This window comes from Serinus canaria, chromosome 23 (genome assembly GCF_022539315.1).
Source record: "Serinus canaria isolate serCan28SL12 chromosome 23, serCan2020, whole genome shotgun sequence".
Taxonomy (NCBI): domain Eukaryota; kingdom Metazoa; phylum Chordata; class Aves; order Passeriformes; family Fringillidae; genus Serinus; species Serinus canaria.
In genome coordinates this window covers 2,765,243-2,778,713 of record NC_066336.1, presented here as the reverse complement: position 1 = coordinate 2,778,713, position 13,471 = coordinate 2,765,243, and the positions used below count along the sequence as shown (strand labels likewise).

Here is a 13,471-nt window from a genome sequence, read left to right as displayed (position 1 = left end):
TGAGCACCTGCATGATCCTGGCACCAAGGAAGATGTCCCTTGGTTTTACCCATTTGGGTTGTGTAGCTCTGCACTGACTCTCACAGTTAATGTCATTCCCTATCTAGAGTGCTGGATAAACCAGGAAAAAATAGCAAATGTTAAAATTATTCCCAAAACTTCCAGTTCCCTCTTTAGAGATGAGAAACCAAATCAAACTAGTAGTGTATGCATAGAATGGAGACAGAGTGTGCTTTTTTCCTTTAGTTAGGCAGCACTGACCACCACACAGGGCAGAAATATCACTGCATCAGACACGACAGGAAAATCAATCCTGTTTACAAACATGATGGGATCCAAGCACTAAACCCAGAGCCCATCCCTTGGATGTGCCTGTCACACAAACCTGACATCTCATGGCAGCAAACTGAACATTTCCAATTAGAAGTGCCTTTCAGAATAGTCCACCCTGTTTTCTAACAGCCAGAAGTAAGTTTACAGAAGTGCCTGTCATTATTAATGGCACAAAATGCCCCAATTTGCGTGTCCCGGGGGCAGGCACCACAACCCCATGTGAGTGTGTCCCACAAGGAGCCATGGGCTTTACTTGCTATTTTTTTTCCTTGGCTGTCCAAAACTTGCCCTTGAGAAGAACAAAAGTGCCCAGCCCATGTGATGCATCATGTGTGTGTCTCTGTTTCTTTTTTCAGACAAACTCCCACCCTCCTCCACCTCATCCCACGAGTGTTTTTCTTGGTCTCCAGCTGGTTTAGGTGTCCCTGTCATTTCACAGTGCTTATTTCTGCAGTGGGTATGTGACAGCTCTTGGGGGATCAGGTCATCAATTTATAGAATGAAATTCTCTATTTTTGTACACTGCTTTCTATCCTTTTCCTGGTCCTCTGGTGCTACCACAACTAAATTATTAAACAATAAAATTCAATGATTCATTGTCCCAGAGCCAAAGAGAAGTGGTCAGATGGATCAACTGCCTCTCTCCAGCTCCACCACTGCTGACCACAGGAGCTCCTCAAGAGGGGAGGATCACACCTATGATCCCTGTCACTGCCAGAGAGAGCACAAACCCCCTGGGTAACACTGGCTGCACACTGCCAAACCAGCAGCACCACGAGCTGCACTCATTTGTGAGGCAGCTTGGCTGATAACCCAGCATGAAGCAACCTTGGGAAAGGCTTCTCTTAGCACCTCATGTGACACAGCTCCTGAGGCAGAAGCGGGTGTTTTTGGAGAGAGCAATGTCCTCTCTCATTCCCAGCCTGTGCCACAGGGAAAGCAGGGGGAGCTGAGGATGCAGACCTAGAAAATGCATGGTTTCCTACTCCAGTGGCACAGGACAGCTTTCCATTCCCCTTCCCAGTGAAGTTCTACCAGCAGAAGTGCTGTGTGTGCCAGCATGAATTAATAACAGCTGCAGCCTCACTCAAAATGCCTATACAGGCATTTATAATTAACACTACAACTGGGTTGTCTTCCAAAATCAATTCCTTTCCAGTTTTGGTCATGGAATTGTATTTGACAAAGTTCATCTGCTTTAATGTGTGTTAATTTTCTCTGTTGAAGCAGACATTCATAAAAATGCTCTTTAGGAAAGCCACAGCTGGGGAAACAGGCAGCCAGCACTGGGGGTGCCCCAGCAAGAACCAGGACAGCCCCACAGGCTGAGGCACCCTAGCAGCCTGACAGCCCCAGTCCCTCCCAGTATGGGCAGACTGGGAGCACTGGGCCCTCCAGCTCTTAGATTTGCATCCAGCCCTCCCTGAGCAGCACTCAGACCTGCAATCCCACCTCTGTCATCCAAACTGCTCACAATGCATCTCTCACAGGAGCTCCTGCTGACCCCTTACTGGACGAGGCTGGCACAGCCCTGCTCCATCTATCTAAATCCCATTATCAAGTCACTGTTTATTATGTTCCAAACATTTCATCAGTGCTTCAGAGGCAAAGTGCCTCAGGCCAGCACAGGGGGAAGGGGGGAGCAGCAGCCCCAAGGAGGGACAAATGCTGCCAGGCAGTGCCCATGGACAAGGACAGGCTGCCCAAACCAGACAGGGCACCCTGTGTAAATCACTGACAGAACAGAGCTTCAGTGGTGCACTGAGGTGGCCAAAGAGCCTTGCTGAAAAACATCCTTGGGTGGCAGAGAGGCTGCTGCCCCCTCCACACTGAGTCTGAGGTCTCACCTTGCCTTACTGCACCAGCTGTGGTCAATACAGGCAGAGAGGAGGGACAGCACTCCTGTCCAATCTCTGTGCCAGGGTGACAGAGACAGTCAGCATGAGGAGCAATCAATGCAAGCACTGAGTCAGGCTCTTCTCACCTCGGCTCCATGGCTGCCAGGATGGGAACTTTAGGCTGCACCACCCCAGAGAATCCAAAAGCACCTTGCCTTCCACACAGTTTGGAGGTTTTTAATAACTGGTTTTCAACAAGCAGCCTATGGTCCAATACATTGCTAGGAATTCTGACACCTCTAGACAATGCTACTCTGTAATTTTTGTCCTTGTTAAATAATTGGTGGAGTACTAAAACAAAAATCTGTGTCCAAGGGCAAGATCCTTGTGCATCCCCAACAACGAACTCTTAACAGCAGAAATTAAATTTAGTGATTTAGCCCAGAAGAAAGACAGTCTGAAAATATCTAGCAGAGTGCATTTGATGAATCCAGCCAGGACTGACAGAACCTCATTGCTATTTATGCCAGAATGTTCCTCAAGGACACACTGAAGCAGGCACATCCGCTGAGCCAAGTGCAATTCACTGCTGTCTCTCTCAGCTCCCTAATGCATCCACCAAGCAGTTCCTGGTGAAGGACTGGCTAACCAGTCAGTCAGACAGACAGACAGCCTCTACAGCACCCTGCTGAGCACTTCAGCTCACACAAACCCCCTCAGCTGTGGGCAAGACACGTCTCCTCTGGATTTCAGCAGCCCATCCAACACGTTCATCCAGCAGCCAGATATCCATGACCTTAACCTCACAGGAATCCTGCAAACAACTTGTGATGCTTGTAATTGTCAGAGCAGCTTGCTCTGAAATTAAATGTCACGGAGCAATTTGTGCCTGGATCTGTCACGACTTCCAAAGCCAGAATGATTTCAGACACACTGGGAGCAGCAAGGGAACGTGCAATCCCAAATGATGAATACCCCCAAGGCTGGCCATTACTGCAGAGAGACTCCTTTTGCTGCTCCATGTGTGTGGCTGGTGGGCAGCAGCACCCAACACCCAGCTGATCCCACCTCACAGCCTCCCCTCAATGTGCCCAGCTCCAGAATTCCTCTGGAATTTCCTCCAGTTCCACCAAGCAGCAAGCACAGGGCCTGACTGTGGGATGCCTGTGGCTGCATCTGTGATGAAAGCAAAACCTGGTGCTTTGTGCAACTTGCAGAGCCCCAGGGGGAAAAATAAATGTATGCATAATCCTCCAGCATCAGTCAGCAGATAAAGTACACTCCAGGAGCACTTACAGGTTTGTAAGCTAATGTATAAAAGATGAAACAAATCAAAAGCTCCAAGTGCTGTACATTTGGATCCATCTTTTTTCTATTTAAACAGAAAAGCAGACCTCAGGCTTCAGGAGGTATCTTTGCAGTAAATGACAAAATATTGTCATTTTTGTTTTAAATTTCTCCAACTTTCAATTGAACTTTTTTCCACCTAAGGACACTGCAGTGACACAGTGCTGTGGTGGGACACATCCAATGGACAGAAGAGCATCTGACTCTCCCCACATCCCACTCCCACCCTAAACCTCTGCTTTCTCCCTAAGAGAAATACAAATAAATCTTCCTCGTGTCTTGTCCATAGCAGGTTGAATTCAACATGCTGCTTAAAAATCCACCCAGTGATGCAGACAAGGAGGGGGAATTTCTGTTATTCCCCATTTCAAACAGCACCTGTGGACAAGGCTGTCACTGAAGCTACCTCCTGTGTGAGGTTTTAAAGAGATGAGCAACACTCCTCTCTTTAGAAGGTCAATTAAAAATCCTGACAAAGCACTAGAAACCATTTCAACTCCAAAACTGTTTCCAGTGATGTCATTTCCATGTAGACAAGGGACAGGGACACTAATTAGACCATCATAGACCAGACTGAGCAGGGCTCCAGGTGCTGGAGAGGGGCAGCAGAGCATGGGACACAGCAGCAGGGCAGAGCTGGCTCCTGCCAGGGCTGTCAGAAAGGGAGGAAAATGAATTGAGGAGGAAACTTTGCCAGAGCACAAATTTACGTTTCTGTCAAAGAAGAGTGGCTGATAGCTATTTTTGGTAGCTGGTCTCCATCACATTAATGCAGTGTCTGGTTTAAGTTGTCTTATTTGCAGCAAAGCTGGCTGGTAAATATTAACCTTGAGCTTTGTTGAAATTCTCCTTGCAGATATTACCAGGGGTTGGATAGAAGAGAGGAAGCAGAAGGAGACGACTTTGAATGAAAATGTCAGGCAGATCTCCCAGATCATGGCTTCATTGACACAAAAACTGTTGCTACACACCACAAAACAACCAGCACAAAGGGGCTACAGCTCACACCTGACAAAATTAATGGCAAAAAGACATCAAAGCTGAGAAGGCAAGTGAAAACAAAACAGGGATGGGCAAGGGATCATCCACAGAGCACAGGACTGCCCAACTGCCTGCTGTGCATCTTCTGGGAAGGATTTTATGGTCAGAGTAAGCACAGAGCAGCAGCTGGCTACAGAGATACATCAGACAAGACAAGTCTGAGTGCATTTTCAGTGACAAACTCCCCTCTTCCTCGTGAGTGGATGTTAAACAGACACTAAAGCTGTGCAGTCCCACCCCAGAGATGGCTGCACTCCACCAAACACCACAACAATTCATCAGAAACATGCAAACTTGTCAGGAGGGCTGGAGCAGTGGTGCAGGACAGGAAGATGGACATGGAAAGACTCAGCTTTCCTGCAGCCAGAATTAGCAGAGTCAGAAATCCTATTGGCCTTTTTGTCATCTCTCCCAATTTCAGAGTGAGGACACCAACCTTCTCTTGGTACAGGATGCTTTCAGTAATTAAATCAGGGTTCAAGCTCTGCCACCAAGGTTAAACACCTTCACCAGTTCATCTCCTGCTTCCTCCACTGCTGCCACCACGTGGCCCCCGTGCCACCCCACAGGCACCAGCAAAGCCCCCACCACCCCCAGGCCACCACCCAGACCTCTCAGGCTCACAAAAGCTGCAAAAGAGACTGTGGCCAAGAATTTTCATGGGCCAGCAGGATTCACACCCTCAGAGCCCTCCAAAGCCTCCACAGGATCACAGAGATGGTGCCAGGTGTGTTGTGCCATCACCTGGCTGGTTTCACACCCCCAAACTCCCAAAGCATCCATCTGCCTCCAGCTCAAGGGCTTTTGTCCTCGTTGAAGAATTTCCACAGCCCTGGCAGCTTTCATCAGAAATCTTTTAAAGCTATTCACTTAGCACTATGCTAATGCAGGGCTGCAAACAAGCCCAAAACTTTCAACCCTTAAAAAACTATTTTCTGATATTTGACCAGACATCAGACGCTGCTCCACAGAGAATGACTAATGACCTGCTTTCTGTGAGAGGGGAGAGAAACTTAATTATGTCTATTAAATTACTTCAAATATTTTTCCTCAGAGAATATGAATTATTTAAACTCAACACAGAGAAACCTGAAACATTAGCAAAAGCCTTCTGGGACTCACTATGTAAATCCCCACTCCAAACAGATGTGGAAAGCATGGCAAGCTGCCACACAGCCACTGAAGCAATCAACAGCACTGAGATTTCAATTTGATAGCTTTAATAAGGTCTTCTTAAGGAGAAGCCACTGCCCAGAGCACTGGGAAGGGCATCCCACCAGCTGGAGGGAGGCAGTACCACCAGCACAATGAGAAGCCTGGAGGTGCTCCTGAAGGACAGAAAGTTCATTCTCCCACTGCACCACCTGCCTCCAGTGCAGGGCAACTCCACCTGCCTGGGACTTATTTAGCTGGTTTCCTCTCAGTCTGTTTTTGAGGTGAAAAGGGACATCCAAGGTATCATCTGGACACCAAGCATGGGTAGCAAAGGGTCTTTTCAGATGTGTTTTACTGAAGAATTCACCTCCTCTCCCAGGTCCCAGCTGGCAAGAAGGTGCCCACCGGTGGTATTAGCCCAGCAACTCTCTTCATTCACAGGCTGCACACTCTGAGCAAGAGCATGACAGCCAGCATCCCACACCTGGCTCTGAAAGAGAGGTGGAAGTGGTCACAGCCCCAGGTTCATTAGTGGGATGCCTTGTTAAGGCAGAGAGTGCATCCACTTTTGCAGGTGTCCTTAAACACAACCTTGTGAGCTGTAAAGTCACCAAATTATTAAACCGTGTCCAAAGCATATCAATAGAGATATTAATGTTCTAGAGTAATTTTAACATTACAGATAAAGCTGTGGGAAATGCCTGACAGCATCCAGAGCTCTGACACGTCTGCCCAAGCAGCATCAGGCTGCAGAGCAGTCCCATGCCCTCCAAACAAACCTCTGGTGCTTCACTGGGGAGCTGCCATCACCCAGAGAAACATATTGCTGCAAAAGACAATTCCACTTATCCAAATATCCAATATCCATTTATCCAAACTGTGCTCAGGCACCAGAGAGGTCTGGCAGCAGTTCTCAGCCCACCAAACCTGCTCTGACATGTCTGCAGAGCAGCCCCATGCCCTCCAATTACCACCCTCCAAACAAACTGGGGCTTCACTGGGGAGCTGCCATCACCCAAACATATTGCTGACAAAAGACAATTCCACTTATCCCAACTGTGCTCAGGCACCAGAGAGGTCTGGCAGCAGTCTTTAGCCCACCAAACCCACTCTGACACATCTGCCCAAGCAGCACCAGGCTGCAGAGCAGTCCCATGCCCTCCAAGCAAACCTCTGGTGCTTCACTGGGGAGCTGCCATCACCCAAACAAATATATTGCTGACAAAAGACAATTCCACATATCCAAAATGTGCTCAGGCACCAGAGAGCTCTGGCAGCAGCATGGACTGACACAGACAAACCCTGCCAAGACACCAATGGCCACTTTTACCTCTGCATGCCCCGTCCTTCTCCTCAAAGCCAGGGCTGCACATGCATTTCCCTATGGGCACCAGCCACTCGCCCTCTGCGCTGCAGTGCATCCTTGGGGGGTTATCCACATCCACTTCAGCATGGGCAACACAGGTGCCCTGCACCTCCACTAGCGTCACAAAGGCCGTCTCTGCCACCGTGTCTGGGAACAGGGCCAAGTTCTGCACTGTGCTCAGACACTTCTTGTAGTAGACCCGCACGGAGACCAGCGCCACGCAGGCACCCACGTCCTGGAAGCCCAGGTGGAAGCCTCTCTTGCTCAGGTGCCCAATCTCCCTGAGCTCAGTGTTGAGCTTCATCTTGCGCTCGCCCAGGTCCCCCTGCGTGAAGCTCTCGTCGGCAGCGATGGTGTCGATCTTGGTGTGCTTGCCCTCGTGGACACTCCAGCCCAGGTCAGAGTCAGACTCCACATAGTACAGGTTGAAAGTCTCCTTGCAGGTGCTCGTCACGCCAGGGATGCTGTTGCAGTCCCTCAGGGTGAACTTCAGCTCGATGAAGATCCTCTGGCCGTCACGCCTGGCGATCCAGCCCGTCTGCAGCCAATTGTTCTGGTTGGGCTCCATGACGTTGCACACCTGGTAGGTGCGGATGGGCTTGTAGGTTTCATCCACGCCACTGATCTCTTCCCACTGGGGACAGAACACAGAGCTCGGGAGCTGCCCCAGCAGAGACACACCAACCAGCATAAATGTCCCTGCCACAAGCCTCCCCAGCACAGGCCATTGTGCTTTAGGCACTGGAAGTGCTCAGCCCACCAAACCCACCAGCTGCTCTTGGACCACCCAATACCTGAGCTCTCCACAGAGGTACAAATGTGAAGATGCAACCAGAAAGATATTGGAAAACAAAGCCTGATTCTGGACACATCATCTGCATCTCCCACACACTCCTCGGATTTTCCATCCCTGGGAAGGTGCATCCACACAGTGTAATGCTGGATGGGGTTGGGCCACCAAGAAAAATCCAAGATTTCCAAGAAATCCATCTCTAAGGAGATGTGACACCAGTCACATCAGCACACGAGGATGTCAAACGCCTTCAGAACAGCAGCAGCTTCTCTGCCAGGAGAAGTTTTAGCTACAGCAGGGCAAATCCTCCAATCCTGCAAGTGAAACAGTGTTTCCCCAAAGCTATCAGCAGATATTCTGATCAGTGAAATGATGATTCAACCCTCACAGCCTGAATGACGACCTGGCAATTTCCCTAAGCAATTCTTTCTGGGGGTAAATTTATGCAAAACAGTCAAAACATACCCAGAACGGAGTTTCTTCTGCAAACAAACAGCTGTGCCACACAGATGACTCCGGGACCTATCACTCTTCCCTCTGAACACTTTGTTTCCATTCAGGAAAATGAACCCAAAGCTGCAAGGAGCACAACTCCAAGCTTACTGAAAGTGGCTTTAGACCAACCCCAGCAGCAAAGCCAGGGGCTGATGAAACACACATGACACGGCACAGCTCCCAGTGACCTCCCCAGCCACAGCCCTCGATTCTAAGAGCTGGACTGACCCTTGGTGCTCATGCTGGTGTGCAAACCACAACACAAAGCCTTAACTAGCCAGTGTTTACTGGCTTGCTTTATTAGTGTAAAATCCCTTTTGAGGAGGGACCTCACTCCTCGCTCTGCTGCCAGGGGCTCCTGGCACTGATCATTCCAAGCCACCCATCGACCTTGAATGAGGAGGTCCCGTGGCTGCCAGCCCCACCCCAGCTCTGTGTAAGCAAAGCTCTCATAAGCAGGACTTCAAATGCTGCTGAGCACGAAGAAGCTGACAGACCCTTTCACCCTCTCCAGTGGTGCAGAGGGACAGTCCCACCCCGTGCTTACCCCGTTCGATGGGTGTGAGGTCCAGCCCAGCTCCGCCTGCGATTCCTTTGAGTCCAGCAGGACAACTGCAGGGAAGACAGCGTGTTAGGAAAACCCCTGACACAGGAAATGCTGGTGAAAAAAAAGCAGGTAAAACTCATCAAGTCCATGCATTGGGAAGCTTAGTGCCATGCTGTGCCAGGTCTCACGGGAGCAGCTCCCACCCCGGCTCCAGCAGCCATGGCATCACCGTGTGAGCACCGAGCGCCACGGAGCTGTCACTGCACACCCAGAACAAGCTCGCAGGTGCCTGATCAATGCCCTAAGGACTGTGCAACCCCAGGGACACCACAGACAGCACCGCCACGGTACCATGCCCACAGACAGCACGGTACCATGCCCACAGACAGCACTGCCACTGTACCATGCCCACAGCGTGCGGCTGCCGGATCCGAAAGGCACCATCAGCTGCTTTGAAAGAGGGATTTCCCTGGCAAACGACACCTTTTTGCCACAAAACAGCCAATTCTGTCTTTGACAGGAAGAGTTATTTCCCTCAGTTCGCAGCTTCACGATCCTTCTACAGCCAGATAACAGCCACAGCCCCGGACCGGCAGGTTGAGCCTCGTTCTCCGACACCGGGAACGAGGAGCGCGGCGGCGCATCCCCGGCGGGCACATCCCTGACACCGCTCCGGGATGCTCCGGGACGCTCTTCTCGCCTCCGGGACCAGGGGGGTCCTTCCGTGGCAGCGCAGTCCCAGCGAACACGGACCCCAGGGCTCGAACCGTCTCCCTGTCAAGGCACCGGCAGCGCGCTGCCTCGTGCCTCCGGTGATCGCGGGAACCGGGACACCCCGGGTTGACCCGGTCACTCCACGAGGACCTGTCTGTCTTCTCCCGCTCCTCCAGCAGATTTCCGCGCCCCGGAGAGCGGCGGCACACCCGCCCAACAACCCGTCCGGCCAGCCCGGGAGCGACCCCACCGCCGAGCCGAGCCGGCCGCTCCCGGTACCGCAACGCGCAGCCCGACCCGCCACGGGCAACCAAAGCCGGGGCCGATGCGCCGAACCAGCCGGGCACGGGGGACACGGCGGTGACGGAGCACCGGGGACACGGCGCGGTCGGGGGCGCGGGAGCGGCGAAGAAGGGGGAGGCGCCGGAGCACCGGGAGGCGCCGCCGCCCCGGCCGGCTCACCCTGCTCGGCGGCGGCGCGGGGCAGCACCGGCAGCGGCGGCGGCAGCAGCGGCGGCAGCAGCAGCAGCAGCGGTAGCAGCAGCGGCGGCAGCGGCAGCGCCGTCTCCATGGCGCCGCGACTCCGCGCCCCGCGCCGCCGCCGCGCTCCCGCGCCGCGCCCCGCCCCCGCCGCCGCTCGCCAACCGCCGCCGCCGGGGCGGGGCCTCGGCCGGCGCTGCCAATGGGAGGCAGGGGTGGGGCGAGAGGGGGCGGGGCCAGGGAGGGCGGGCGGTCACTCTGGAGCCTGCTGAGGGAGCGGCCCAGTGAGGGCTCGGGCTCGGGCTCGGGCTCGGGCTCGGGCTCGGGCTCGGGCTCGGGCTCGGGCTCGGGCTCCGTCACGGTCACGGTCACGGTCACGGTCACGGTCACGGTCACCAGGCCGGCTCCTGAGGGAACGCTTGGCCGTGCTGAGCCTTATGCTGCTGGAACTGCTGCCCTCGCTGATGGCGAGATGCTGCGGCCACAATCAGCAGCCCTTCGCCCCCTCAAGCCCTCAGGGCCCGGGGGAGCAGCGGGACAGTCTCATCCCTGCCCTGGCTGCAGCCGATGCCCGGGAATGTCGAGCCCTCTGTCCTGCCTTTCTGTCTTGAAATTTTATTCCCGGCTTCATGTCGAGGTCCTCCAAGCCCAGCAGCTGCTGTGAAAGCAATAACGCGCAGACAGAAAGGCCAGGAAAGGCAGCCCGGGCAGGGTGAGTCCTGCCAGACCCACACCCAGCGCTGTGCTGTGGCCGCCTGGGCTGGGGGAAGCAATTCCTCAATTCCTGGCTCACCAAAGCCAAGGTATTTACCACCAGCCTCCTGTGTCAGGGAAGGAGGTTTGATTATTACTAATTGTAGGTCTTGCAGGTTCTTACGAAGTTGAGTCAGGCTGAATACCCGCCGGTTATCCCCCTGATGGTGGGTACGATGATACCAAAGCAAACATTTATTCCCGTGGGATGTTTCTTTTGCTGTGATTACGTGTCAGATGTAAAATATTGCAGTATAAATTAAAAGCATTGAGCCTCTATCCAGCACAGCCCGGCCAGGCTCTGTTAGCCCATGCCAAACCCTGCTCACAGGTGTTGGTGCTCAGACTTCAGGCCAAGCCCAGCTGGACATTTGGAGCCAGAGGATGTTTCCAGCTCTCTTTCTCAACATGGTCATTACCTTTCCTCTCTGTGTTAACTTTACTGGTGAGGAAATCCATTTATCAATGTTCTTCCCATCTAGGACAGCTCAGCGTGGATCAGTGCCTTGTGTGCTGCTGCACCAGCCCTGGAGCCCCTCCTGCCGTGCACCTGCAGCCCAGGAGCTCCTGATGAGACCAGGAACAGCCATGCTGACTGGGGACATGTGTTCATACCATCAAAACCCTCCCTCCTTCATGTTACAGAGCAGGGAAGCAAAAGACAGGGTTTATTTATAATCTTCCTCAAGTGGAAACCAAAAGAAGTGACCCGTTATTACTGAAGATTTCTCAAGCCACCCAGGAAGAAAAGTGATATTTAGTTGTCGTTAAAGGCTCAGAACTGCATAACAATTTCATGCTATGTTAACTTCTAGGTTTTCTTTCGCATATAAATTTTTAAGGAGCAAAATAGAAAAACCCAGGCACTTGACCTTTAATCACAGTTATTTGTGTGATCACTCAAGTGTGGGAAAAAGCTAGTTTGTGCTTGAAAGATGCCCTTTAAAGCCAGATTGCTCTAATATGACACAACTCTCACAGTGTAATATACAGGATCTGGCTTGCCTACCTCCAGGCACAGCAGCTTCCTTTTAGTATTCACACACTGGGTCTTGCTGCTGGGACAGTGGAAGGTATCAATGTCATGGAGCAAATCAATCCAGACCCCTGGGACAGCTCCATTCACCACCAAGCTCCACAGGCATGTACACTTTCCTGTCACTGAGGAGCCAAGCAGGGAAGAGGATTTTGGGAGTATATGGAAGATTTTATGTTAGATATGTTTTACAAGAAGAAGGGTCTGTCTTTAAAAGCACACAGCTTATCCATTTATCTGAAATATTATTCCAAGCACTTATAAAATCTTGGTAGTAGAACAGCCAGAGGTATTTTAATTAAGATTTTAAGTATCATGCTTTGGGAAAAATGATCTCATGAATTTTGTTGCAGCAGCAGCAGATGACAAAGCCATTGCTGGTGTGAGGAAAACAGAGAAGCAGAGCAGCCTTTAATGGATACTACTGGATTTCTTCACAAAGTCACATCAGGGACAGGATGGAGGGATGCTGTCCCCAGGGTGGCACAGCCCACCAGCTCCTTGAGGGGCACAACAAGGGGCCAGTATCTGCAGGTGAAGGAAGAGGAACACCAGGTTGTCTGGTCATTTCTGTCACCATGATATTTTCTGAAAAATCCCTTCGCCAGGACTTCTTCTCCTGGGAAGCTGGGAAGCTTCAGCTTCTCCCTGTTTTGCTGCTTTGGAATGTGGTTTGGAGATTGTTTATCCAGCATGTGAATTGTTCTTACTTAATGGCCAAGCACAGCCAGCTGTGCCAGACTCTCTGAGTCAGTCACGAGTTTTTATTATTCATTTTTGTTAAGCTTTCTGATGTATCCTTTATCTTTCTTTAATATAGTTTTAGTATAGCATTCTATATTATAATATAATGTAATATAGATCATGAAATAATAAATCAGCCTTCTAAGAACATGGAGTCAGATTCTCATCTCTCACCTCGTCCTGGGGACCCTGACAAACACCACAATCTCTGCTGCTCACATCCAGCTCTGGGGCTGCTGCCCTTCCCCACTCCTGCCTGGAGCCTGCAGAGATAGCAGAGACAAGAGCAAAGGGAAAGCAAAGGCATCAGGTCAGCCAGGCTTCAGATTGTCAGAGGAGCTTGTGCAAAGAGCAGGACTAGCCCAGAAAATGTGTAATTGGCCAAGCTGAGCTATTACCTGCTGTAAGTGGAGACAGAAAGATAGTTTTGACACCACGGTGAAAATAACCCTCCTGGGGAAAAAAAAAATCAATACAAACACCAAGGAAAGAGAATCAGAAACCAAGACCATCAATTCCTGAGATAAAGAGAGTTGAAAGTCTCAGTGGGAGGACAGCCAGACCTGTACTGAAAAACAAAACTTTACTTCTTCTGCTGACAAATTACTATCTATGCTAAAGGACAAAGGAGCCATGAGGATGCAGGCCTCAATGTACAGCTGGAGGAGCAGTCCTTGACAAAAGATGGAGCAGGCAGAAACCTCATGGAAGCTTTTGCACCTCTTCTTTCTCTTCCACACTTGCAAGTATTATTATACAATAAAAACAAAGAATTTCTGCAGTTTTGTAGTGGTTCTGGCATGTTACTCCAGGACTTCTGCTGTGACAA

At 51.2% G+C, this 13,471-nt stretch overlaps 1 protein-coding gene across 1 annotated transcript in view; it reads right to left on the bottom strand.

Annotated features, from left to right (window-relative positions):
- EPHA10 (EPH receptor A10) overlaps window positions 1-8,975 on the bottom strand; it is a 30,744-nt gene extending 21,769 nt beyond the window's left edge. The window contains exons 1-2 of the mRNA XM_030232785.2: window positions 8,916-8,975; window positions 7,045-7,714 (exon numbers count right to left, since the gene is read on the bottom strand). Of these exons, the coding sequence (XP_030088645.2) occupies window positions 7,045-7,648 (604 nt within the window). The 5' untranslated portion in view covers window positions 7,649-7,714; window positions 8,916-8,975. The remainder of the gene's footprint in view (window positions 1-7,044; window positions 7,715-8,915) is intronic.
- Window positions 8,976-13,471: the final 4,496 nt, after the last annotated feature.